General features: G+C 52.0%; 1 protein-coding gene across 3 annotated transcripts in view; it reads right to left on the reverse strand.

Moving 5' to 3' along the window:
• The window catches only part of SMIM38 (small integral membrane protein 38), a 25,385-nt gene extending 4,945 nt beyond the window's left edge, over positions 1 to 20,440 (reverse strand). Inside the window, exons 1-4 of one of the 3 annotated variants that reach the window (XR_004270238.1) lie at positions 19,102 to 20,440; positions 14,953 to 17,661; positions 13,242 to 13,560; positions 8,103 to 8,104 (exon numbers count right to left, since the gene is read on the reverse strand). Coding sequence is in view for 1 of the 3 variants with exons in the window: in XM_032282536.1 (XP_032138427.1) it covers positions 16,847 to 17,284 (438 nt within the window). In the remaining 2 variants the exon portion in view is untranslated. Of the gene's footprint in view, positions 1 to 8,102; positions 8,105 to 12,573; positions 13,561 to 14,677; positions 17,662 to 19,101 lie in introns of those variants that run through there. The other 2 variants (XR_004270237.1, XM_032282536.1) reach the window with 2 other exon arrangements.
• Positions 20,441 to 24,561: the final 4,121 nt, after the last annotated feature.

The raw sequence follows: 24,561 nt of genomic DNA on the forward strand, positions 1-24,561 counted from the left end.
CCCCAGACCCACCCTCTCCAGCCTCACCCTACACAGGGTCCTCAGCCTGCCCCTTGATGGAAGCCCCCCCACCCCGCCACGACACATTCTGCAGCCTCAAGGCTGAGTTCAGTGTCACCAGTGCAGAACTCCTCACCCCTCCTGTGTCCCCACATGCCCATTCAGCCTGGCAGTGCCCAGAAGATAGCTTGCCTAGGAGTGAAGGGATGAGGCCCCCCCAGACAGATCACCCAGGTCCGCACCCCAGATGCCCACTGACCAGCTCAGGGCTGGGAGCAAGTTGCCTTGCCTCTCTGAAGCCCAGGGACGATAACAGCCCCTTCCTGAAGGATGTTTGTGAGGAGCCGATGAAAGAATACATGGAATGTTCTTAGAAAAGCCCCCTGCCCATATGGATTGCTCAAGAAGCCTTAGCTCCGGGACTGTCCTCAGAAGTGGAGACTGCATCTGTGTCTGGCTCTCACAATGACCTGTTAACCCCTCAAGGGTGATGCCCACATGCTTCTTTCTGGTAAGTGGCCTGGAGACCAATGCTCAATGAGCACTGCATGGAACAGAACTGAGAGCTCGACCAGCCACAGAGGAGCTGAGTTAAGACTGTGTCTGTTGATGGCCGCTTGGCCACCAGATTCAAGGCAGCATGCGCTGGCACCTTGGGACTCCTCTCACCACCCGTCCTACCTTACCCGGGGGCAGGGCCAGGAGAAGCCAGCTGGTGCAGGGACCAACCAGAAAGCAAGCCCCGAGGAATGCCTGAAGGACCTAAGGATATTTACCCAAAGGAAAGAAGACCTGGGAGAAGATTCTGTCTACCCAGAAATGGTGGTTGAGCACCTAGTACGTTCCGGGCACTGTTCTCAAATGAACAAGACAGAGCAAGGCAGACAGATGGTCTGCCCTTGTGGGCTTGCATTCTAGACAATGCAACAAATAAAAAAAAATAGAACCAGACAATCCAATTGATTAAAAATAGAACTAGACAATCCCATTAATAAAAAAATAGAAGCAGACAACATAATAAATAAAAAATAAAACTAGACAATCCAATTGAAAAATAGAAGCAGACAATCCAATAAATAAATACTTAAAGCAACATCAGCTGGTACAAAGTTCTATGATGAAAAATAAAGGCAGGCTAGCAGAAGAATAGAGAGTCCTGAGCCAGGCCAGGTTGGCAGGGTTGAAGGGGTGGTTTGGTGTCAAGGAAGGCATTTTCCAGCAGGTGACATCAGAGCAGACACTTGAAGGAAATGAGTGAGCCATCCTCTGGGTGTGTAGGTGGTTTGCTAACCCTGCCCCATCTGTGCACATGCCAATGGGAACTACATTTCCCAGAGTCCTTTTCCCTCTGGTTTCTGGGTAGGTTCAGCCAATGGGAGGCCTCAGGGGAAGAGTAGAGGCTGGGAGGAGGCAGAATCTCAGCTACTTTCTCCCCTCTCTCCCTGCTCCCTGTGGCAGCCCCAGCAGGTTGGCGTGGGGCACAATACCACCGTGACACAAATGCTCTAAGGTGAAGCAAGGTTTCATTTCTCCTCAACTGTCTCCTCGCTCCTTCCTGACCTTGGGTCTTCTTTTTCCTCAGCCCCATCCTCCTTTGCTCCCTTGGCTCATAGCTGAGAAGGAGCTGATTGACTGACTGGGGGAGCCAAAGATTCCCAACAGGCATTTGCCTAAGGCTCTGCCCTTAAAATCACTCAAGCACCTGATGTGTTCATTTTCTTCTTTTCCAAACCCAACATCTTGTTAAAAAAAAAAAAAGATGCCGCCACATGACTGTATGGTCAACAGCCTAGTTGAAGAATCTCAGACCACCCTGAGATGCACGCCAGCCCCAGAGATGGGTGGCTCATCTGTCCTCCAATCAGAACCATGATGCACCCACACAAGTGCATTTGGGGGACCCACTTGGACAGTCCAGGACTGTGTCTGTTGTAGAGATGGGGGCAACACTCCCCATCCTTGTGGTGGTTAATTTTATGTGCCAACTTGTGACATGGTTTGGCTCCGTGTCCCCAGCCTAAATCTCACCTTGAATTGTAATAGTCCACACATGTCATGGGAGGGAACCTGGTGGGAGGTAATTGAATCATGCGGGCAGGTTTTTCCTGTGTTTGTCTCATGATAGAGAGTAAGTCTCACAAGATCTGACGGTTTTACAAAGGGGAGTTTCCCTGCACAAGCTCCCTCTTGCCTGCCACTATGCGAGATGTGACTTTGCTCTTCCTTTGGCTTCTGCCATGATTGTGAGGCCTCTCCAGCCACATGGGACTGTGCATCCACAAAACCTCTTTTTCTTTATACATTACCCAGTCTTGGGTAATGCATTTATTAGCAATGTGAAAATAGACCAATACAACTTGGATGGGCCACAGGGTACCCATATATTCCGTCAAGCATGATTCTGGGTGTTTCTGTGAGGGTTTTGGATGAGAGAAACATTCAAATTAGAGGATGTTCAGTAAAGCAATGAACCCTCCCTAACGTGGGTAAGCCTCACCCAGTCAGTGGAAGGCCTGGCTAGAACCCAAACACAAGGGTGAATTCTGCTGCGAACGGCCTTCAGGCTCCATCTGCAAGGTCAGCTCTACCTGCTTCTACCACAGGTGGCCTTCAGACTAGAGCCACAGTATCGGTTGTCCTCGCTCTCCAGCCTGTTGGTTCACCCTGTGGATTTTGGACTTGCCAGCCTCCTTATTTATGATAAGTCGATTACTTATGATAAGTCTCTATCTGTATATCAGCACATCCTATGGGTTCAGTTTCTCTTGAGGACACTGACTAATCCAATCACCATTACTCCTGATGACTTGTAGGTGAAGCCCCTTAAGGAAAATTTCTTTTACAAATGAGAGCTAGGGGAAGATTGACTGTCCCTGAGCAGCCGAGGTATTTTCTCCGACGGCCGTGAGAACCTTAAACCTCTCCTTCTTTCCATGCTGCCAGAAACTTCCAGCTTGGCTGCAGCAGCCATGGAGGACGTCGTGGGTAATGTATCTAGCTTATATTCTAGCCTCACTGGCAGCTGATTAGATGGTGCCCACCCAGATTAAGGGCTGCCTTTCCCAGCCCACTGACTCAAATGTTAATCTCCTTTGGCAACACCCTCATGGACACGCCCAGGATCAATACTTTGTATCCTTCAACCCAATCAAGTTGACACTCAGTATTAACCATCACACCTGGGGCTGGGGGTGGGGGTGCTGGGGATGTGGGTGAAGACCTCAGGAATGACACCTTGAGAAACCTGCTGCCACAGATGTTAAGATCACCACTGGGATGGCTCAGGCTGCTGGGGAGAGCTCGCCGAGGCCTGAGTCCTCAGGGCACCTGGGACATGGCGTCACATGTCCCCAGTCCACGCCAGCTCCAGCCCACCTCAGCTTACCACAAACTTCGGTGAGCTGAAGGCTACAAAAGGTGGATTGTGAAGCCCCCTGCCACCCGTAAAGACACCCCAAATAGATGCCCAGTGGCAGCGAAGCCCACGCCCCCTTCTGCCCTGCTGTTGACTCTGAGAAGAGGGAGTAGGGGGAGAGGGTGGCCATTTTTCACTGCCTAATTCCCTTGCTAATTTCTGTCCTTCTGAGTACATGACAGAAACAGCCGAAGGTCAGAGAGCTTTGTGCTCCTGACGGGCAGCAAATGCTTCCAAGGAGGTGGAGGATGGGGTGTTGGGCCTGACCATCACTGTGGGTCCTAGCCTCAGGATTCCAGGGAGGGAAGGAGGGGCATTTGGGGAAAAGAGCTGCCCTTTAGACATCACAAAGGCTGTCTGTGTGTCCTCAGTGTTTCCACAGTCTTGGAGGTAAGGCAGCCTGTGTCTATCTTATGAGTGAGGAGGTTAGAGGTAGGAGGTTTCCTGGAAGGGTGCACGGGTCAGGGACTAGATGAAGCTGTGTAACAAAAGAGGCTCAGAACAGATAATAGCTTCATCCTCCTCCATCTGCTGCCTGCACCATCCACACTCTATGGAATCCCCACTTCACCATCTTTAACAATAACTCCTGCCTACAGGAAAAGTGGAATCTTGGCCATACTTAGCCACACCTAACAGGGTAGCGCAGGGGCTCACTCATGCCCTTTCTCCTCTTTCTGGCCTGGGGGAGGCTCCAGCCAGCTTCCCACCTCCAGAGTTCGAAAGGAGAGATGCAGACCCCAGTCACTGCCCCCAGGCAAGACCCATGTCCCATGCAATGCCAGCAGAGCCTGGCCAGGCCCTCTCTCACCCCACCACGTTCCAGGCTCACAAAACTCCACAACTCAGCAACTGGCACCCCAGTCTCTATGAGTACAGTGGTCCCCCCTTATCCACAGGGAAGACATTCCAAGGCCCCCAGGGAAGCCTGAAGGTGTGAACAGTATCACACACTCTTTGATGTACATACATATCCACAAACATTTCTCCAGTACATGCGCACCATGATAATGTTTTCTCTAAAAGTTAGACACCAGATGAGATGCACAATAACCAATAATGAAATAGAACAATTATACCAATATGTCAACATCACTACTCTTTTTTTTTTTTCCTTGAGACAGAGTCTCCCTCTGTCGCCCAGGCTGGAGTGCAGTGGTGCGATCTCAGCTCACTGCCACCTCCACCTCCCGGGTTCAAGCGATTCTCCTGCCTCAGCCTCCCAAGTAGTTGGGACTACAGGTGCCCACCACCTCGCCCAGCTAATTTTTGTATTTTTAGTAGAGACAGGGTCTTGCTATGTTGGCAAGGCTGGTCTCCATCTCCTGGCCTCAAGTGATCCACTTCCCGTAGCCTCCCAAAATAGTGGGATTACAGGTGTGAGCCACCACGTCCGACCTCAGCATCGCTACTCTTGTGCTTTGGGGCCATCATTAAGTAAAAGAAGGGCAGCAGTATCTTAAACACAAGCCCTGCAACATGGAGACAGTGGATCCCATAATTGAGAGAGCTCCCAAGTGGCTCGAGGACGGGTGGCCTCAGGTGTGGAGGAGCTGGACAAATCATTCACGTCTCAAGGGGGACCGAGCGAGACGGAACGGGATTTCATCACACGACTCAGAAGGGCACGCCACTTAAAACTGAGCAATTATTTTTTTCTGAAATGTTTCATTTATTATTTTCAGACTGCGGGTGACTCCAGGTAACTGAAACTGCAGAAAGTGGAACTGTGGATGAGGGGGGTTAGTGTAGGTTTCTTGGGCGTCCCCACCGTGGCTTGGCCAGGTGCAGACCCGGCAGGACGGGAGAGGAACGCAGGGGCTCTTGTCACCTCTGGGTCTCAGCTTTGCAGCTTCATCTAGTTCTTGAGACAGGAATGTCCCATCTGACATACTGCTCTGTGCATCCTGGGGAAGTTTGGGGACTTTGTTTTAAAACCTTAATGCAGGCCGGGCAGGGTGGCTCATGCCTGTAATCCCGGCACTTTGGGAGGCTGAGGCGGGTGGATCACCTGAGGTCAAGAGTTCAAGACCAGCCTGACCAAGATGGTGAAACCCCATCTCTACTAAAAACACAAAAATCAGCCAAGCGTGGTGGTGCACGCCTGTAGTCCCCACTACTCAGGAGGCCGAGGCAAGAGAATTGCTTGAACGCAGGAGGCGGAAGTTGCAGTGAGCCGAGATCACACCACTGCACTCCAGCCTACGCAACAGAGCAAGACTCTGTCTCAGGGGGGCTGTAGGGTGGACAAAAAAACTTTAATGCAACCTGCCAGCGCTGGAGGGCTCTGTGCACAGGACGTGTGCTGAGGGCTTTGCAGAACATGGTTGTTCTGACCTTTTCTTACAGACAGAAGCTGGACCCCGGGCTCAGCACACGTGCCCAGGCCACCCAGGTAGAGGCGGAAGATGTGGGTTTCAAGCCCAGGCCATGGCTGGCTCTGAACATACACCTGGAACAACCTCTCTACCAGGTAAGTCTGTGCAGCATCCCTTCTCCCTCGATACCCTCTCCTCCCTCCCGGTCCCTCCACCACCACACCCAAGGCCCTCAGTGGGCACCTGAAGCCCACCATTGGGCTCTGTTTTCCCCAAGCACTTCCCCACACCGCCATCAAGCATCCAGGCCCCACTCTGCGCCCTGAGTACTTGGCATCTACAGGACCGCTCTGCCCTGCTGCTCCGGGACCCAGCACTGCTCTCTCCCTCCCCACCCCCCACCCCACTTCTGGTACCAAGCATGTAATTCCCTACCTTTTGCTCACACTCCACACACACACATATCCCTGGATCGCTGGTGACTATCCCTGGGCTCTCCCCTGAACCAGGGGTGGGGACCTACATCCTGCCCCTGTTATTCTCTCAGACCCCAGCTTCCTCTCACACAATTCTTATGTTCCCTGCCCCCTAAGCCTCTGCCCAGCCTCCCCCACCCCATCAGTCACCCACATCACTCCCAGGGGCCATTCTCAGGAGCATGACCCGGAGCAGCACTCCCTTACTTAAACACCCTTGATAGTCCCCTCCTGCCTGTATGCCAAAATCCAAACTCCTAGGCAACCCTCAAAACCCTCACAGTTTGGACCCGGCCTGCCTTTTCCATTTGTATATCTTTATCCCTTCCTCTATGCACCAGCATCCGAACCAGAAGGTCTCAAATTTTGCAGAATATGGGAATCATGCAGGGGAATTATTAGTCTCATTCCTGGGCCCTGGTCTTGGAGTCCAGCTGGCCTGCGTGCCTGGGAATCTGCATGTGTCACCGCTCCCCAGGTGGTCTGGGGAGACCTGCAGAGGATCAGGTCCTGAGCTTGCCGGGAGCTCTGCAGCCTCCAGGCCCTTGCTCACACCGTTCCTTCTGCCTGGAATGCCGTTCCCTTCCTACCAGCCTAGCAGAGTCCCCCATGTTCTGCCTCTAGGAACACCTGCTCCAGAAAGCCTCCCGCAGGCCCTAAGAGAGAGCAGCGCCCCTTCCCCTGTGTGCGTTTCAGGACGCTCTGCCCTCTCTTATAGCCTAAGGCCGTCTGCCCAATGTGGGTGTTATTTACAGGCCATTGTTCTGTTTGTTTGTTTGTTTAGACAGGCTCTGACTGTTGCCCAAGCTGGAGTGCAGTGGTGCAATCTCAGCTCACTACAGCCTTGACCTCCCAGGCTCAAGCAATCATCCCACCTCAGCTTCCCCAGTATCTGGGACCACAGGCATGTGCCACCATACCTGGCTAATTTTTTTCTATTCTTAGTAGAGACGGGGTTTTGCCGTGTTGCCCAGGCTGGTCCCAAACTCCTGGGCTCAAGTGATCCTCCCAGCTCAGCCTCCCGAAGTGCTGGGATTGCAAGTGTGAGCCCCTGCTCCCAGCCTGCATGCCATCTTTTGCCCACTCAGCTGGGAACCATTGACACCCCACCCAGTCCCCGAGGCCCGGGCTTATGAGTGGGGGCAGGAGCGTTCTGAGACTCCAGACCTTGTCAGGGTTCCTGGGCCTCCCTGCCACCAGCACACTGCTGGGGATCCCTCTGCAGGCACATCGGGCTTAAAAAGGAAATACACTATTTCATGACTTCACCCCTTTTATTTTTAGAACAAGTGACTCATCTCCACCACGGGGGCTCTGTGAGCTGCTCCCGGGCGGCCTTACAGAGGCCAAGCAGGGAGTGAGAGGCCTGAGGGGGCTGCAGCTGCCCCTGCCCACACCCTGGGCCCCACAAATGGCTTAGAGGCGAGACAGTCCGTCGCTCCCACCAACCTGCCTCTCCAAAATAGCAAGTCTGGAGAAGCCGGGCACCTGCAGAAGAGGCGGCTGCAGAAGAGTGGGGGGGGCATCATCTCATCCACCCTGGAGGGGAGACGTGGTGAGATCAGGGAGTTGTTTCTCAAGGTCTCACCTCAACATCTTTTCCTCCAGGTGCAGACCAGCCACGGCCACGACCACGGCCACAACCACAGCCACAGGCTGCCCAGGTGTGTTGCACCTGTCTGGCTACATCCTTTCTCACACACCTGCCTCCACAGAGGAAAAGCTGGGAGCAGGCTGGGGGCCCAAAAGAGCCACCCTTTCCCAGGGCTGTGGACCCTTTGGTGGGAGAATGGGCAGGAATTCCCAGTGATGTGATCTGTGCCCAGGACCAAGGGCCCACACTTCACCTTTGCCCTGCCTCAGTCCACTTCACCCCTGGGTGTGGTGGCTCACTCCTATAATCCCAGCACTTTGGGAGGCCAAGGCAGGTGGATTGCTTGAGCCCAGAAGTTCAAGACCAGCCTGGGCAACACTGCGAGACCCTATCCCTACAAAAAAAAAAAAAAAAATAGCCAGGCATGGTGGTGCATATCATAGTCTCAGCTATTAGGGAGGCTGAGAAAAGAGGATCATCTGAGCCTGGGAGGTGGAGGTTGTGTGTGCTGGGCCTCCCTCCTGCCAGCACACTGCTTGTGTGATTGTGACTGCGCCACTGCACTCCAGCCTGGGCAACAGAGCAAGACCCTCTCTCAAAAAGTAAGGGAACAACCGCTCCCTAAGCCTCTCCCTAAAACAGTCATTTCCTAGAGCCTTGCTCACTGTACCTTCCAACCTGTGTAACCCACTTGCTTCTTCATTTTGAAAAGAAAGAAAATGCATGCTCATCATAGGAAAACTAGAAAATCCACCAAAAATTCATATGGGGCAATAAGGATAGGGTATGCACAACATGCTATTAATTATGGGAGAAAATCGGGTTGGTGGGAGAAGACATTTGCACTTGCCTGGAAGCACATGGGATCGCTCTGGATGAGACCCAAGAAACAGGCAGCTCAGGCTGCACTGATGGAGGGAGACGAGATGGCTTGAGGGAGGCGGAATCCTTGCTCGTGGTATGTCCTTCTGCAGTTTTCAAGGAAGAGGAGGAGAGAGAGAAGGAGAAACAGGAAAGGAAGATGCAGAAATTAGGAAACAGTCCGCAGGACCACCCTGACTTCTGACAGCAATTGCAAGTTTGGGAGTCCTCAAGTTCATCCTCCTCCGTTTCAGTAACTCACTGAAAGCTGTGATGGTTACAGTTATGGTTTGTTACAGTGAAAGGATTAAAATCAGCCAAGGGAAGAGATGCCTGGGGCAGAGTGCAAGGAAGTTCCAGTCTCCTTCTCCCAGTGGAGCTATGGACCACGTGAATTCCTCCCAGCAACGGTGCGTGACGAGATGCATGGAGCGTTGCCAAGCAGAGATGCCCCCGGAGTCCTGGTGTCCAGAGTTTTTAACTGGGGCTCGATCACAATCACGTGGGCTTAATGGACTGATGCCCACGTGGCTGACCCTTAGTCTTCTGCCCCTTCAGAGGTCAAACAGAGACCGCGTGGCCCAAATTCCCCCTCGTGACAGGCAAACAAAGATGCTCTTCTTGAGCAGGCCATCCCGAGTGCCTGGAGATCCCCTCCCGGGAACCAAGGACAAAGACTAGACCTCTCTTTGGGTCAGGTTAATTCTTTACTACACAGAAAGTCCTATAAACAGGATGACTAGCCATTCCAATGTGGCCAAGACCCTCCCCCATTTTAGTGCTGAAAGTGCCATGGCCCAGGGAACCCTTCCACTCCAATGACTCACTCTACATGGAGGCACCCACCATCGCTACCCCCAAAAAATGTGATAGCTTTTTTCTGTATCTTCTTGGCTCTGCTGTAGTGACAGGTCCAGAAGCACAGGACCTGGCAGCCACGGGGAAGCAGAGTCGGCTTCTGTGCTCTGAAAGTCCAAGTGGAGTCCCCAGCCCACCACAGTTCCCAGCCGCAGCCCCCTCCAGCAAGACTCTTCCTCCAGCTTATCCAGGTTCCAGTCCTTCTAGCCTCAGCAACATGGCAAAGCCACCAGCTTCCCCTGCAGGTCACCTGGGCCCCCAGGCTGGACACCAGCCTTGTGTGATCTTCTCCACCAGCCCTGACAGTGTCAGGGTCTCATGCCCATAATAAATCTTGTCTACAGCACCCATGGCAATTGCACCCTAAAACAGACTAAAGGGAATCACTGTGAGCCATAACTCGATCACCCACAATGGCCAACCATGTTTCTGCTCTGTATGTTGCTCTTATAAGTGGGGTCCTTCATACTTCTCATCTCCTGATGGATTGCTGTGTATATGGTTTCTCCATATTGATCAAGACCCGCTCACTTGGCTGAATTCTGTTATTAGCATTTGTAACTGCTTTCAGTGACTCTCTTCCATTTTCCAAGAAAATCATCCATGTCTCTGCAAATAATAGTTTTCCTTCTTAATGTTTGAAGCTCTGATTTCTTCCTCTTTTCTAATTGTTTTTCTGATATCCAACCATCCTTGCATTTCTGAAATCCATTCCACTCAGTCAGTTGTGATGATTTATTCCCCTAATGTGCTGCTTAATTCAGGGATTTAATATTTTTACATCAATGTTCCCAAGCAATACTGGCGTGTGTTTTCTCTTTCCACACCACCTTTGATGGATATTGGTATCAATGATATGCTTGTTACATAAAAAGAAGTTAAACCACGTTCCTTCTTTTATGTTTTAGACGGCTTAACTAGTGTTTAATTACTTGTTCCTTTTTGGTGTGTTTAGATCCTGCTATATAACATTCTGGGCCTGATGCCTTTTTTTTTTTTTTTTTTTTTAGGAAAGGTTGACTTGGACAACTTTCTATTTCTTCTATGGTAATCAATTTGTTTAGACTTTACATCTCTTTTGGAGTCTTTTTTTTAAAATAAATGATGTTTTCTATGTTTTCAAAGTCTCAAAATCATTTCTCCATCCCAGTGCGAGTTTCCTGTGGTTATTTGCCTTGTTATGTCTCTGTGGTGGTTTCCCCATAGACTATTACTTTCATGTATGTTTTCTTCTTTTTTCTTGATAGAATTGACTAACAGCATCCTTTTTTAGGCCTCCTCAAAAATCTGGCACTTGGGTACATTTTTTAATTATCTCACTTCTTAATGCATCCATTTCCTCTCTTATAACTTCCTTCTGTTTTTCTTAGTTTCATTTCTATTCTGTTCACTATATTGAGCCTAACGCCTAATTCATACATTTTCATTCTTCCTATTTGTTAATATGAATATTTAGGGCTAAAACTTTCCCTTCAAGAATTGCTTTAGCCACATCCTATAGATTCTTGTTTGAAATATGAACATTATTACTCAGCCCATCTATGCCTAGTGTTCCATTATTGGAACGCTAAGCATGTGGGAGTTATTTATATCCTACTGCTCAAGGTCATCACCAAGGTCTGATTGCAAAAATTCAAAAAATGGCAACCTCAGGCACAAATGGGTTAAGAAGCTCCTCCAGGGCCGGGTGCGGTGGCTCACGCCTGTAATCCCAGCACTTTGGGAGGCCGAGGCAGGCGGATCACAAGGTCAAGAGATCAAAACCGTCCTGGCCAACATGGTGAAACCCTGTCTCTATAAAAAAAAAAAAAAAAAGGAAAAAGAAAAGAAAAAAAAAAAAAAGAACCTCCTCCAGGAAGCTCCCTTGTGTGTTCCTATAGCACACCATGCATTCACCCACCACCCTTTTGCTACAGTATGAAGGCCCAGCACAGCACTGTCCATAATAAAAATAATATGTTACCTATGTAATTTTAAATTTCCTAGTAGCCATATTAACACCTATTAGAAGGAACATGTGAATCAACCTAAATGCCCATCAGTGGTAGACTGGATAAGGAAAAAGTGGTACATATGCACCATGGAATACTATGCAGCCATAATAAAGAATGGGATCCTGTCCTTTGCAGGAACATGAGTGGAGCTGGAGGCCATTGTCCACAGCAAACGAACGCAGGAAGAGAAAAACAAATAGCACATGTTCTCACTTGTCGGGGCTAAAAGATGAGAACACATGGTCACATAAAGGGAAACAACAAACACTGGGGAGTACTTGAGGGTGGAAGGTGAGGGAGGGTGATGATCAGACAAAATAACTCTTGGGTATGGAGTCTAGTGCCCAGGTGACAAATAATCTGTACAGCAAACCCCCCTGACATGATTTTACCTATATAACAAACCTGCACATGTACCACTGAACCTAAAAAAAATGTTAAATGTAAAATAAAATATCATGTCCAATAAAACATAAAAATGAAATAGATGAAATCAAATTAAATATTTTATTTAACCCAATGCGCCCAAAATAGTATCATTTCAATGCATAATCAATATAAAACCATTGCTAATGAGATTTTACATTATTTTTCTGTGCCAAGTCTTCGAGAGTCAGTATGTATTTTATTTACATCGTATTGCAATTTGTGATGGCCACAGTTTTACTGTCCAATAACCACACATGCCTAGTGCAGGCCTAACACCTGTTCCCAGGTCTCTCTGCTGGCTACCCTTTACCTCCCTGACTGTAAGCTACCTGGGGGCAGGTGCTCTGTCTTATTCCACATTGTATCCGTGGTGCCTTGAATACTGCAAGCCATCAGTGAATGCTTGCTGAGTGCTTGCAGGCAGGGTGGCTCAAACAGCAGACATTTATGTTCTCACAGTCCTAGAGGCAGGAGTCTGAGACCAAGGGGTCCACAGGACTGTCTCTTCCTGAGTCCTCTCGCCTTGGCTTGGACACGGCCGTCTTCTCCTTGTGTCCTCACCTGGCTCTCGCTCTTTCTCTCTCTCTCTCTCTCTCTGTGTGTGTGTGTGTGTGTGTGTGTGTGTGTGTGTATCTGGGTCCTAATCTCCTCCTCTGATTAGGACATCCATCCTTTGGATTAGGGCACCCATCCTTTGGATTAGGGCTCACCCTGATGAACTTATTTTAACTTAATTACCTCTGTGAAGACCATATCTTCAAATATAGTCTCATTCTGAAGTATTAGGCGTTGGAGGTTCAACATTTGAACTGGGGGGATGGGTTCTGGCCCTAACACTATCCTTTTATGCCTTTTATGCATCTGCTGTCCATGATCATCATTCATTTATCCATCAGCTCTCCACTGTCTCCGTTCCATGGGCTGCAGTTTGCATCTGTGGCTACCAGCTGTGAGCAGAAGCACGTTCCCATGTGTCTCTAAAAAGGAGTGTGTCTGTCTCAGCCTTGGACTTCCTTATTAAAACATTTCCTTAGGAGGCCCCCAGGAGCCATGGGGAGCCATGGAAATCTCCACCCTTTGACTCCAGGTTGGAGAAGCCAAGGACAGCTTGGTGCAGCCGCTATTCCTGAAGGGCAGACAACAGCAAAACCAGCACATAAGGGCACCACAAAAGATGCCCAAATATCCAAAATACAGCCCAAGACAAATACGACCTATACAAAGAATGGCCAGGCGGCCCATGGCAGAGCCCTCCAGTTGCCTGCTGATGGCCATTTGCCTCTGTTTCTTTATAACTGAAACTTTGCATTCAGGATGGCAATGAGACCAGCTAACAAACCCCACCATCTCTTGGCCTCCTGTGCCCCCAGGGAGGCCACGTGACATCATTCTGGCTTATGAGATGGAAAACTAAGGGTATCTGGGTTGCATTTCTTTCTCTTCCTGCCTGGAACTCATGTAAGATGCTTGGAGTAGCAGCAGTTTTCTTGTGGCCATGAAGATCAAAGCTATGCGCTGAGGATGGCAGGGCAGAACTATGGCAGGGTCTGAGACCCTGAGAACATCACAAAGCTGCCACACCGCAGCCTGGGAATGCCAAATGCCAGACTTCTTGCTACATGAAGAAAGAAAAACAAAATGTTGCTAAAGCTTCTCTTTTTTAAGCCACTGTTTGTCTACCTGCCTGTTACCCGCAGCTGAATGCAGCTGCCGCCTGAGACGAGGCCAGGGCACACCCTCCCTCTTGTTCAGTCGGTCGCCATGGCCTGAGTGCCTATCCGGAGCCGGGAACTGCGTCACGAGGCTGGAGATGCTGACCCGTGGATGCAGAATACATGAATTAGTCAGAATTGTGTGTTTCCGGGAACAGAAACCAATGAAATTGGCTTAAGAAAAAGAAGCCAGGTGCGGTGGCTTACGCCTATAATCTCAGCACTTTGGGAAGCCGAGGTGGGCGGATCGCCTGAGGTCGGGAGTTCAAGACCAGCCTGGCTAACATGGTGAAACCCGGTCTTTGAAAAAAAAAAAAAAAAAGAGAGAAAAAGAAAAGAAATTATGGGCCAGATATAGGTAATGGGGAGGAAGACAGCACATCACACTGCCATGTGTGTACCTATGCAACCATCTTGCATGTTCTTTACATGTACCCCAAAGCTTAAAATGCAATAAAAATAATTGAAGAAAAATATAAATATTATACCATGTATATTTTACCACAATAATAAAAAAAAAAAAAAACTGGTAAAAAAAAAAAAAAGAAAGAAAAAGAAATTATGGACCAGTGCAACTGAGATGGGGTGTCAGAGAAGGCTGGCAGAATCCTCCCTTCCACCATCTTTCCAGGTCACTGTGTTCTCGGGGGGCCGCTTCTGTCCCCTGCCAGGCAGCCCCGGTAGAGGAGTCTGTCCTGACCCCTGGCTCCAACAGAAGTCCCAGGAGTCTGAGGCCCGGTGCGGTGGCTCACGCCTGTAATCCCAGCATACTGGGAAGCCAAGCCAGGTGGATCCCTTGAGGTCAGGAGTTCGAGACCAGCCTGGCCAATGTGGTGAAATCCCATCTCTACTAAAAAAACAAAAATCATCAGGCCGTGGTGGCACATGCCTGTAGTCCCAACTACTCAGGAGGCTGAGGAAGGAGAACAGCTTGAGCCCGGGAGGCAGAGGTTGCAGTGAGCCCAGATCGCGCCACTGCACTCCAGCCTGGGCAAAAGCGTGAGATTCCATCTCAAAAAAAAGAGGTCCCAGGATTCTGGCTCACTGGACCAAGAGGTGACCTCAGGTATGTGCGTAGGTGCCATCCTACCCACCCATGTGGACATGCAGGCCACACACAGGTTTACACAAAACTCAACAACTGGCAAGGCACGGACACATTGTATGAACTTCTGACTCCCTCCATCCCACGTGACCAGGACTAAGGGGTTTCCCAGGACATGAGACTTTCCATTTTAAAACCAAGACAGCCCTGGGCCGCCCAGAACAGCTGGCCATCCCAGCTCCATCGGTACATGTTCATGACAATGAAGGTGATTTTTCTTCCTTGAAGAGATCCATAAAATGTACAAGAGAGCGCTTCTCCAGCTCAAACGGTATTTTCCTTAGAGATCAATGAGATCATCCCTCCCCGAAGTCCTGTGATCAGGCGAGAATATCCAGGCAGAGCCCTAGGCCTCGGTGGTGGCGGCGAATTGTCCGTGACGCAGGGGAGTGGCCGTAGAGTTCGGCTGGCCTCTGGCTGACACGACAGAGGCCAAATGGAAATGGAGCACCGTAGCCCCTGCCCTGTGCAGACTTCAGGGTATGAATGAGAAGGGAGCCTCTGCGATAGGTCATCCTCACATGGCCCCCTGGACACCACCCCACCCTCAAACTCTTGGTCGGTCCCACCCCAGCCAGTCTTAGCTCCTGCTCGCCAGCACCCCCATCTCTGCAGCTCTCTTGAACAGAGGATCTGCACACAGCGGGTCCTGCGGAAGCCAAAAAAAAAATTTTCTTGGCGTAGGTGAGTGTATCAGGTGCCACAGAAACAGCGATAAGGGCGTTTCTGGCCCTCCCCTGGGGTCATTCAGCCAGGATACAGCAAGGCAGGGGCTCCCAGCCAGCGGCCCGCTCCATGCCCACCCCGGGGGGGCCATTCACCCCAGTCAGCAACACCAGCCCTGGAATGACAACCTAAGCTCCTGCTCTTGCTGGACGCTCCCAAGTCCTTTCAGAATTCACAGGAATCACCCCCTCTGTGAGCTTCGTGCTCAGAAGACTTGGCCCACGTTCCCAGAGGGAGCGTCCCCACCATGCCCGTCACCAAGCAAGGAGCAAGACGCAGCCGCATCACCAGGTCCCTCCTTGCAGGAACGGTATCTGGTTCAATGCTCCTCCCTGGGGCTGCCGATCGTGGTCCTTTCCATCTCACTGTTCCATGCAAAGTCAGCAGCCCTTGCCGCAATCCAGAATCTGCTGGAACAATCCCAGGAAATACATCATGGAGCCTGGACGTGGGTGTTTGCCGAACTCCCCGCCGGAGGCTGTAATGTGGAGCCGGCATGAGAACCACGGGGCTTCCACAAGCTGTGGGTTAAGTGGCTCGCATCACAGCTAATGTGTTGGGGAGTGGGGGCAGGGGCACGGGTGCTTGGCCTCAAATCAACTTCCACGCCCCGTCGGCCTTCCTGGTACCTCCCATCCACACATGTGCAAGGACAGATGAACAGAGGGCATTGGCCGGTCCCCAGGCTTGTCCCCTAAAGCGTCCCACACGTGATGTCCTGCTGAGGGAGGGAGGCAGGGATCATTGTGCCCTCACTGAGCTTTGGACTGTTGGAGAGTGTGCAGAGGGTCAACCAGAGCCAGACTTGAACTCAGCCTCACGCGTGTGTCTCGAGACCCTCCCAGGGGTCCGCCCTGGGGAAACCATCACAGCCACCCGCACTTGTCTTGTCCCTCAGGAGGCAGGAGGAGAGTGGTCATGATGGTGGTGAGCTGAGGCAGGACGTGGCCTTGGGCCGCAGGGCTGGCTTTGGCTCTCCACTTTCATCTTTGTCTGTGGCCCCTCCATCTGAGTCCCCTGGCTCACCCAGCAACTCCTGCAGGCATACTTATAAGAAATTGGAGGTAGAGAAGATCTTAAAGCAAGACCCACCCCCAGGACCACCCCCTGCAACCGGGGACCCCAGAACCTGCTAAGGGACCCACAAGGCCAGCTCTTCCATCTCATCACGTGGCTGGTTGCCTCTATGGGACAGCCCTGGTCGGTCTGGGCAGGCACGGTCCATCTCAGGCCTCACTGAGCTCCCGCCCCGGGGTTGGGACGTGGGGATCATGAGCCTGCCCTGCTCCCCTCCCTCCCACCACCACCGGAAGGGTCTGCTGAGTGCAGGGCACGTGGAGGCCACAGCTTGCCAAGGCCTAGTCCTGCTTGGGTCTCCGGGGCTGCCGCTGGGCCAGTCTGTGGTCGATGTAGGTCCCAAGGCAGGACCACAGGATGAGGCGTGCTAGCAGGATCACCACCAGCAGGGCCAGGAGCAGGTCGGGGCCCGAGCTGCCACCTGGCCAGGAGGTCATGCCCAAGGTTGGCCCCACGGAGCAGCAGAGGCCTCTGTCCTCGAACCAAGATGAGGTGGGGCCCCGGCGCTGCCAAGTGGCCGCCGTGCAGCCCCAGGTCAGGAAGCTCCGTCCAGCCGGGGGCCTCTGCAGCCGGTGCCCCCAAGGGACCACCCGCTTCTCTCCGGTGCCACCAAGCAGGCCAGCCCTGCCCGCCAGACTCCAGCCCGGGGCCTCCCTGGCATGTGAGGGGACAGACGGGGGCGGCGAGCGGCCTCCTTGGTCAAGAGGCCCGTGTACCATTCATCCAGAATTAACCACTCTCTGTGCCGACAATGACAGCATTGTCCAAGGGCCTGGGGGGCGGGAGGCCGCCGGGAGCCCGCCCCCCTCGCTGTCCCCTCGCCCCCTGCTCGCCAGCACTGACGTAATCTGCAAACATCCCCGGCGGCAGCTGCTGGGCGAAGCGGCCACCTCCTCCCGGCGCTTTCAGCAGCCCACGCGGCTCTTCCGGCCCCACCAGACAATTGGGCCCTTTCTCTCCCCAATTAGCTATCACTTCTGGAGGCCGCGCCGTCCAGCGCCGGCCCACGGTCTCCGCGGCAGCCGGCCCAGGATGGGGCGGGGGCCAGGAAGCTTGGCGGGGAGGCTGGGGCCACTGCAGGGAAGGAGGACGGAGCCTGTGCATGAAAAGCCAAGGAGAGAGGGGGAGAAGATGAGGACAGGCGGCCACAGTCCCAAACACAGCTCAGCAGCGCAGGGTCAGCGCCCCGCCTCTGATGGCAGCGGGTCAGCGCGGGAAACCTGCTTCGCCCCAGCAAGGGGACCAGTGGGCTCCAGACAGCACCTCCCTCCAGCTCACCCCCACCACCCCCCACTAAGAAGTCTGAGATGGGACCCATAGCCCTAAGCTGCAGCACACAGGCCTGGGGTCCCCTGACATCCCCCCAGTGACCCTGGGCCTGACACCAGTCCCGCGTTCCACTAGCTGAATGGCCTCTGGCAAGCTGCACAACCACTCAGAGCTGCAGATTCTGCGTTGGAAAGTGAGGCAAATACCTCCTGCTTTGAAGGACTGCGGGGGAGACAGCGTTTCTCAGGGGCCAAGCCCAGCGCCTGCACACGGAGACCCTGGCCCCGGGCTCTCCTCAGCGGGTGCCTGCAGAAAGGCCTCTGCATCATTTCCGAAATAACAGTGTCTGCCCAGCCTTCTCCTCCTGCCACACACGCACACGCACACACACATATGCACATGCGTGTACACACAAACTCACACGTGTGCACACACAATAAGGACACCTTGACCTCTACAGGCTCTGCCCCTGAAGTCCCCCTCTGGCCTCTCACAGCCAAGTTTCTGTGGGTGAGAGAGAAACTGCAGGCATTGCCCCCTCTAAGTCCAAGACCACATCCCATAGAGCAAAGGGGCCCCCGTTGGAGCTGGGGGGGTAAGCATGAGGAACAGAGGTCTCTGGTGGCTGGGTCCTGGGAGTCCAGCCAGTTCTCACCAGGAAATGTCCAGCCTGAGCCGGAGAGCAGCAGCGCTGGCCTCCTGGCTGCAGGGCTCTGGGACCCATCACCAGTTGCCGGAAGCCAGTCTTCAGTTTCTTCCCTGTCTACAAAATGAGTGTCCTCCCTGCCAAGCCTGTCCAGAAGGTTCAAACAGGAAGTAGAACGCAATCTCACTCACATGGGCTGGGCACGGCCTAAGCTGCCTTCCTCCAGCCGTCCTGGAGCCCAGCAAGGACTGGCAGAGGCCGTCTGGGAAGCATGCCTGGCTGGCCCCTCCTCACTCTGTGGTGTCCCCTGCACCTGCTGGCCTGCCCAGGGCCTCTGTCAAAGGCCACTCTCTCAGGGAACATTTAGCTCTGGGCTTATTTTCCACGCACACAGGTCTGAAGATCACTTCAAAGATAGGTGGGGAGTTAGTTCTCGGGACCCCATCATGAAGTGAGTAATCCAATAGAGCATTTGCTGGATCAGGCCTTCCAGAAGGCCAGGGAAAGTCCTGCCGACTTCCTGTGGAAGCCCATCTGCCCATGGGGTGAGGGTCCCCAGATGGGAGCAGCTGTGCACGCAGGGAGAGGGCAGAGGCTGCTGTCAGCGGGCATGTCCCTTACCTGAGAGGGCCACCTCTCCAGGTGACGTGTCCTGGGGGAGCCAGGGCCGTCTGCTCAGGCTGGAGGTGCTCACTCAGCTCAGGCCACACGAGGCAGGGCCCCTCCCGACCTGGACAAGTGGGGACGAGGTGGCCTTGGACAAAACTCTCTGTGTTTGCCAAGCACCCAATTGGACACACACAGAGTTAACCACGCCCCAGTCACCTGTTGCCCACACGCAGGGGTCAAGGAGGCCCCCACCCCCAGACGTCCCTGGACCTCTGGGAGTCAGCGAGGACAAGGACGGTGTGCCCTTTGTGGGAGGAAGGGAGCTGCCTCCGCCTGGGACGTCCAGGCCCAGCTTCTCCCGAGAGCGGGCTGCTTGCTGGATAAAGTAGCCGGGAGCCACAGGGAAAATGCGAGTGACCATGAGCACCCACAGACACAGCGGGCACTGCAGCATGGCTACTGGGAAACCTCTCATTCCCAGGGGAAACTCCCCAAGTCCTCCCACCATCAGCAGCGTGTGGTTGTGGCCGAGACCTGTGCTCAGAGCCTCCGCCCGCTCCTGTGCCTCACCAGCCGCCACCCTGCATTTTGGCTTCCACCAGGACTCTTCTCCAGGGCGTCCTGGGCCACCGGAGCCACCCCGACGCACAGAGACCCAAAGGCCCGAGAAGTTCCCTCCCACAGACAGCCCTGAACCTAAGACTTACCAGGTCAGGACATAGCCCAGGTCCCTGCTTTGGGCCAGGACAAACTAGAGGCCACTGTGAGCCCAAGCTCCCCCTGAAAATCCCAGGGACTTGCGGCTGTGCCTGGAGTCACCCCCTTCCCAGCCCGCTCCCCTTTATCTTGCCCTCCCTGCTCCTCCCTTTCATGATTCCCGGTCACACTCCCCATGAATCATCCACCTATGAATATAATCCAGGATGAGCATGACAAGGGACCCATGGGCACAGACCAGACCCCGCCAATGGGAACGCCTGGAGTGCGTGGAGCTGAGCGGTGGGGGCTCCCAGCCCCGGGCCTCTGAGGATGGATCAGGGGATGGAAGTTACCATCAGGACCTCAAACAGCCAAGGCATCTTCCTGCACCTGTTCAACGTCGATACAGCAGTGAGTGACGCGCCCTACCTCACAGTTTCCTGACAAAATGCCTGGCAGAGGAAACCCTCTCCAACAGGTGAGCTCCGTGGGAAGGGCCTGGGGTGGAAGCAACAAGGAGGCGCAAGTTCTCACCCCCAAAGCCTGGTCCCCACCCCAGACCAGCCCTCAGCACAGGTGACAGCCAGGGACAGAGCCCCAAGAACCCCATGAGCAGCTTCCCATGAGCCCCAGGCACTCTGGTCTCCATTGAATCATCACTGGGCCTCAGTTTCCTCATTTGTAAAAGGGGAAAATAATCCCAGCACTTTGGGAGGCTGAGGTGAGAAGGTTCAGGAGTTCGAGGCCAACCTAGGCAACAAGACAAAACCCCATCTCTAAAAAAAAAAAAAAAAAAAATACAAAAATTAGCTGGGTGTGGTGGCCTACACCTGTAGTCGCAGCTAGCTAGGAGGCTGAGGCGGGAGGCTCGCCTGAACCTGAGAGGCAGAGGTTGAGTGAGCCATGGTCAAGCCACTGCACTCCAGCCTGGGCAACAGGGAAAGACCCTGTCTCAAATAAAAAAAAAGTGAGGGGATAATAATCGCTCCCCAGCTTCTGCAAGCACGGCTAGGGATGAGAGTGTTTTGAGGGGAAATCCCTGCCCAAATGTCACAGAGACGAGCTGAACTTGACTCCAGTGCAGGACCACCACTGAACGCCCTCCCCCAGGGACCACTGGGCACGCCCCGGGGCTTCCGTGGGTTGCTGGGTTTTTTGGTTATTTTCATAGCAGCAACATCCTCTGCACTCTTCCACGTGTTTCCAGAACTCGAACTCTCACCGAAGCCCCCAGGATTTGCACAATTCCAGGCACCTAGAAGACTCTCAGCAAGGACGGCCACATGCATCGGGGCGGGGAGGCCAAATTCAAGGAAGTGCATGTTTTCCTTGGAGCAGATCCCGCCAAAATTGTATGACCATCAGCTACAACCTTGTTGATAGTGAGGCATTCCCAGACATGTCAGGGTCCTGTTGAAAATCATTATTTTTTTTTCTTTGTTTCTTTTTTGCAAAAGTAAATATGTTTGCTTTAACCAAAAAAAAAAAACAAGGTAACCATCATGGAGATGGGTGAGTTGGGAAAGCATCAACATCCTCAACTCTTACTTCTGCCAAGATGGAGCACAGGACACGAGGACCCCGTCCAGGGCCCATGGGGAGTCTGAGGTCGTACCCCGTGAAGGCCTGCAGCCAGACACCTCTCCCCCTGAGAACGCTGCATCTCAAAACCCAGCCGGCGCAGGCCGCCGAAATCAACAGAACATGCATTTCAAACCGGGTTTCCACTGAAATGCTCCCTACACACAGACGGGTGAAAATTAATTTTCTTTCTTCCTGCGCCACAAAAGCAGATTAAAATCACGAACAGTGGGACGAGTGGGGGGAAGTGGAGGGCTTCCTCATTGAGGGAGACCCCTGCCCAGGCGGTTTCTCTCCCTAACAAGGGATGGCCCCAGCCGGTTGAGACGTCCTGCTGCAGCCATAAAGCCCAACCCAGGAGAAGGTACTTGAGAAAGAGGAGGCCGCTGCCCTCCCGACGGCTGAAAGCTGGTATGTAGCTTTGCTCGGGGTGATCAAACAGCTAGTCAAGGACGCTGTCAGGAACAGAATGAAATTCCAAATAAATTAGCCATGTCCAAGAAGCCAATACAACACCGGATTAAGGCTCACAAAGAAAACACAATTTATTCAGCCTACCTTGTCAGAATTCTTAATAACCCCCCTTCCTTTTCCTCACCTCGGGCTGAGAGTCCCTGGGTGTGAAGAGACAAAGTGAACCCCACTCGGGACACTGGGCGACAAGGACTTAGACGCACAGGATGTCTAGTGGAGCATGAGCGTTTACAAAATCGTGTTTTTAGGCACATTTCAGCGGGGGCCGTACACAATTGCCCAAGGAAGGCAAGCTGTCCCCCAGCCCCACTCACATGTGAATGAGCGGGTTCATACATTAGAATACGGGGGGAGGGGGCAGACACAGCCATATTCACCACTTCGGCTTAACTCTTTGGGGTTTTGGGAAGAGGAGAATCCTGCCGGCGCCTCCGATGAAGCGTGTTCTGGCGGAGGTGCCTGAAAGCTCTGTCTTCATGTGAACATTATTTTATCTTTTAAGGCAACAAGTAGGTGAACGGTAAGTGTAACCCTTTGCAAATCCCAACTGCCCTCTGTGACAACTCATTAATATATTCAGCAGCCCTAAAGACAATACCTTTTTTTTTTTTAATCAATGAACCCAGACAGCTTTCACAGCCGACAAACGCTCTCTGAAAGAGTTAATAGGCAGAGGTTTGTGCGACTCCGGAGCAGGCACGTTTAGAGGGTCCTGGGCCTCCACGTCTTAGGCCGTGATGATGTATCTAGTTTGCCCAAAGGCCTCAACGAGAGTATGGGGCCCTTTCTTTGTCCCCAGAGAGGGGGGTGGTGGGGCCGGGGAGGGGGAGTTTGCTTTGCAGCACCGAGGCATTTGCAGGAGATAAAGCCAACAGGGAATTTGAAGGGGAGCTGGAAGGAAGTGATTGGGCCATTACTCTGAGACAGAATGTCAAGATGCTTGAGAAATACACAAAATAAGGATTTTCCCAGAAATGTTTTTTTAAAACGAGATGACCTAATGGTATTAAATTTAAAAAAAAAAAAAAAAGATAAAAGCATTGCACTAAGCTGGGGGAAATCTCAGCCATTTCCCAAGCCTAGCTTCTCTCTCGATTTCTAAATAAAACAGGAAGGCAAGCGGTGGAGACAAGAACAGGGAGACACGTCTGAGGCCTGCCGTGTGCATGCAAAATGACTTTTGTGAGAGTGAGCAGGAGGGAGCCTCGGAACGGGGCCCCGGCCCAACGACAATGGGCATGAGAACCCCGTGACCTCCAGGGCTCTCAGAGTGGGACCGAGTCACCGGGAGGTGCCCTGTTGTCACCAAGTGTGTGCCACAAGGAGAATCTCCTGTCACCTTAGAAAGGCTGTGGTCTCATTTAAGTTCCACATAGATTCTGGATAGTAGACCTTTGTCCGATATGTAGTTTGCAAAAATTTTCTCCCATTCTCTAGGTTGTCTGTTTACTCTGTTGATAGTTTCTTTCTCTGTGCAGAAGCTCTTCCATTTAAATGGATTCCCATTTGTCCATTTCTGCTTTTGTCGCAATTGCCTTTGGCATCTTCATCGTGAAATCTTTGCCCATGCCTATGTCCTGAATGGCTTGCCTAGGTTGTCTTCCAGGGTTTTTATAGTTTGGGGTTTTCCATTTAAGAATTTAATCCCTCTTGAGTTAATTTTTATGGATGGTATAAGGAAGGGGTCCAGTTTTAATCTTCTGCATATGGCTAGCCAGTTATCCCAGCACCATTTATTGAATAGGGAATCCTTTCCCCATTGCTTGTTTATGTCAAGTTTGTCAGAGATCAGATAGCTGCAGGTGTGCAGCCTTATTTCTGGGTTCTCTATTCTGTTCCATTGGCCTGTGTATCTGTTTTTGTACCAGTACCATCCTGTTTTGGTCACTGTAGCCTGGTAGTATATTTCAAAGTCAGGGAGATGCCTCCGGACTTTTTCTTTTCACGTAGGAAAAACCCTATTAAAAAGTGGGCAAAGGACATGAACAGACACTTTTTAAAAGAAGACATACATGCGGCCAACAATCATATGAATAAAAGCTCAACATCACTGATCATTAGAGAAGCACAAATCAAAACCACAATGAGATACCATCTCACACCAATCAGAATGGCTATTACTAAAAAGTCAAAACACAGCAGATGCTCGTGAGGCTGTGGGGAGAAAGGAACACTTATACACTGTTGGTGTGAGTGTAAATTAGCTCAACCACTGTGAAAGACAGTGTGACAATTCCTCAAAGACCAAAGACAGAAATACCATTTGACCCAGCAATCCCATGACAAGATATATACCCAAAGGAATATAAATCATTCTATTATAAAGACACATACACATGTACATTCATTGTAACACTATTCACAATAGCAAAGACATGGAATCAACCTAAATGTCCATCAATGATAGGCTGGAGGAAAAAAATGTGGCAACATACACCATGGAATACTACACAGCCATGAAAAGGAATGACAACACATCCTTTGCAGGAATATGGATGGAGGTATAGGGTTTTATTCTCAGCACACTAATGCAGGAAGAGAAAAGCAAATGCTGCATGATATCTCACTTATAAGTGGCAGCTAAATGATGAGGACACATGGACACAAAGAGGCAAACAGACACTGGGGCTGTTTGGAAGGTAGAAGATGGGAGGGGAAGAGGGAAAGGACCAGGAAAAATAACGAATGGGTACTAGGCTTAATACCTGGGTGATGAAA

Source organism: Sapajus apella, unplaced genomic scaffold, assembly GCF_009761245.1.
Source record: "Sapajus apella isolate SASKATOON/1434 unplaced genomic scaffold, GSC_monkey_1.0 scaffold14, whole genome shotgun sequence".
NCBI lineage: Eukaryota > Metazoa > Chordata > Mammalia > Primates > Cebidae > Sapajus > Sapajus apella.